The 2,733-nt window shown below is 36.3% G+C and overlaps 1 protein-coding gene across 2 annotated transcripts; it reads right to left on the bottom strand.

Annotated features, from left to right (window-relative positions):
- Positions 1-323: 323 nt before the first annotated feature.
- On the bottom strand, positions 324-2,525 carry LOC111316011 (transcription factor TCP13-like). Of its 2 annotated transcripts, none has more exons than XM_022918025.2 (2): positions 2,387-2,525; positions 324-1,857 (listed from the first exon to the last, which is right to left on the bottom strand). In XM_022918025.2, the coding sequence occupies exon 2, from the start codon at positions 1,727-1,729 to the stop codon at positions 617-619; it is 1,113 nt and encodes a 370-aa protein (XP_022773760.1). In that variant the 5' UTR covers positions 1,730-1,857; positions 2,387-2,525; the 3' UTR covers positions 324-616. The 2 variants fall into 2 exon arrangements, with proteins under 2 accessions (XP_022773760.1, XP_089610060.1); XM_089753934.1 differs by having other exon boundaries at positions 2,348-2,498.
- Between the last annotated feature and the right edge of the window lie 208 nt (positions 2,526-2,733).

Here is a 2,733-nt window from a genome sequence, read left to right as displayed (position 1 = left end):
AAGAAGTTTAATAATTACCAAAAGGGATTCCTTTTTATAAAGCAAAAAATGAAGCAGAATATAATGATAATGGCAACAAATTCACCAATGAACTTAAGCTGAAAACAAGCTCTATCTCTATCTGATCTAGCACTCTCTCTCTATCATTGAAAGATTGTTATGTTTGTCACAAGTTATGCACATAATCGAATTTCAGAACCAATGCAACATACTTTTAGAGCATTTCCATCCATTGACATAGCTCTAGAAATATAGTGCAATATGATCATTCTGCTGAAAAAAAACTAAGAACTATGAACACTTTCCAGTGTTGTGATCATATCTCACTAGTAACTATTCATGCAGCATCAAATATATTTCAATTATTTTTGCATGGCATTCAAATGAAACAAAAGTATGAAATCAAACACAAAACCTTTAATTGTTATCCCCTTAACTATTTCTTAATTGTCTGCTTCTCACTTCCAGAAAGTAGAATGCCTTAAAAGTATATGTAAATAGATTCAAACAGTACCTTTTTCCCTCTCCAGATCAGGAAAAATAGTTTGAGTCATGCACCGTGCACGTTATTCCGAAGGGAAATCCACAATTCATTCCTCATTACATTGCTTTCTTGTCATTTAGAAGGAAACTCCTGTTCCTTTTCTGGCTGACTTCCACTGTTGTTGTGAGAATGGGGAAGCCTAGGAGTCATACTCAAATGGAAGCTGGGTCTGATAGATTGGCTTAAGTAGGCTGGAGGGTTAAGAGAATTAGGCAAGAGATTTTGTGCACCCGAGCTCAGCATCTGAAAATGATTAACTTGCTGTCTAGGATCAATCTCTAGAGAAGCTGTAGCATGAGGAGGAAATAAAGGCTGTGTTGCTCCTGGTGGACAAACCAATATTTGAGAACCAGGTGATAGAGATAATGTGGATGGCAATGGCACAACATTGAAATTATGTAGTTCTTCTGTGTGGGATGCAAATCCATGGCTTCCTAAATGTGATAAAGGAAAATTATTGGATGGTTCGAAATGATAGTAAGAACCATATGGCACCGAATTGTTTAACAATCCTGGAAAGGAAGAATGATTGGCTCTCTGTAAGATATTATCAGATGAATTAACTTGAGCTCCATGATGACCTTCACTGCCTTCTTGTTTTTCCTCTTCATTACTTTTGTTCCAGTTGTCTTTCTCATTGGTTGTTTCCCTTGAAACTTCTTTGGATTTAGACCTCCAAAATGCATCAGAACTCCAAAAGCTTGATGTTGATAACCCTTCAGCAGGATCTTCCCAATTAACACTACTAATGGTTTTAAGCCCTTCCTTGTTGGATTGGGAAGCACCAGCTTCTTGAGAAGTACTTAGAACCATATGATGGTTAAGGGCAAAGTTCCCTGGTGGTGGTAGTGGGAGTGGAGGGAGTTCATCAATTTCATGTTTAGCTGCATTAAGCAACCAATCAACAACCTTGCTAGGCTGATTAAGTCCAAGCCTATCTTGAAGATCATACAATTGAATAGCAGTAGGAACTGAAAGCCTCACCCTTCTGTCTCTCAATCCTCTTATGGTGCAAACTTTACTATGCCTGTCTTTTCCTCCAAAGGCACGCGAAACACGTACGATTCGCGGATCCTTCAATCTCAACCATGGTGAAGAACTAGATGGACCTTGACTGACCTTGGTATCATTTGTGTTGCCTTCTTGTAGAGTGGGAGAATCTACTTCCTTTGAACTTGCAATCATCTTATGTCTCTCATTATTGAAGCCTAAGCAGCTGAAAAGGCCAGTTGAATTAATCCTTTCAGCTGCAGATCACTTGAATCTCAGTCAGAGTTCACTTGCCAAAAGCTTCCGTAGTTCCGGACAACTATCTGCTTCAAAATTGCAACAGAAGGAACAACAAAGACAGAAAGTTAATCAATTAATATAAATTAATAAAACACCTACTAAAACATACATCCTCGGGCTCAAACAAAACAGATCCCAATTTTTCATGAAAACAAAGAAAATTTCTTAAAACTGAAAAGAAAAACATGTTGAAAAATTTACTGTCAATTATAACTACTAATTCTGAAATTTAGAACAGTATATATATATATGTATATATGGTATAACCCTAAATTTCATATCCTTTTATCATGTAGAAGCTAATAAAGCTCAAACTTGGTTGCTTTTAGAGAAGAGAAAGCAAGAAATATTGAAAATATGAGGAAGTGAGGCTGATCTATAGGAATAGTACTAACTCATAGAGATCTGGTTTTGTACAGAAGAAAAAAAAAAGATCAGATTCTTTGACACAGTAAAAGTTGAAAAAAAATAATTAGGTATTTCTAAGAAATTTTTCAAATCAAGTGAACTTACAAAAAAAATCAAACATTTGATTATGCAGGGAGAACACACCTTGTCACTTTGTTGCTGGACTCAGCCAACCTGCATATATATTGAAAGATAAAACTTTTTTTGCTTTTACTTGTAAGTGAATAAAACTTATTAATGAAGTTCATCCATTTGAGAAAAGAAAGATGCTGGAACTGAACCTACCATGGTCCATGGAAGAATTGAAAAAAAGAAAAAAGCAATGGCAGGAGGGCCGCCACGTGGCACATTTCGCCATCTGTTGAATAAATGTGCTAGTCGATATCTTATCATTTCCTCCCCCTTCAAGCATATTAAGCAATCATTGCATCATTAGGGGCTTAATAATCTCCCATCTGCCGTAGGAACAAAAATATAGCAAGTAATCATCA

This window comes from Durio zibethinus, chromosome 24 (genome assembly GCF_047325235.1).
Source record: "Durio zibethinus cultivar Kanyao isolate XHJ-2024 chromosome 24, ASM4732523v1, whole genome shotgun sequence".
NCBI classification, from domain to species: Eukaryota; Viridiplantae; Streptophyta; class Magnoliopsida; order Malvales; family Malvaceae; genus Durio; species Durio zibethinus.
Note: the sequence above shows the minus strand (reverse complement) of the source record. Positions and strands in the feature narration are given on the sequence as shown.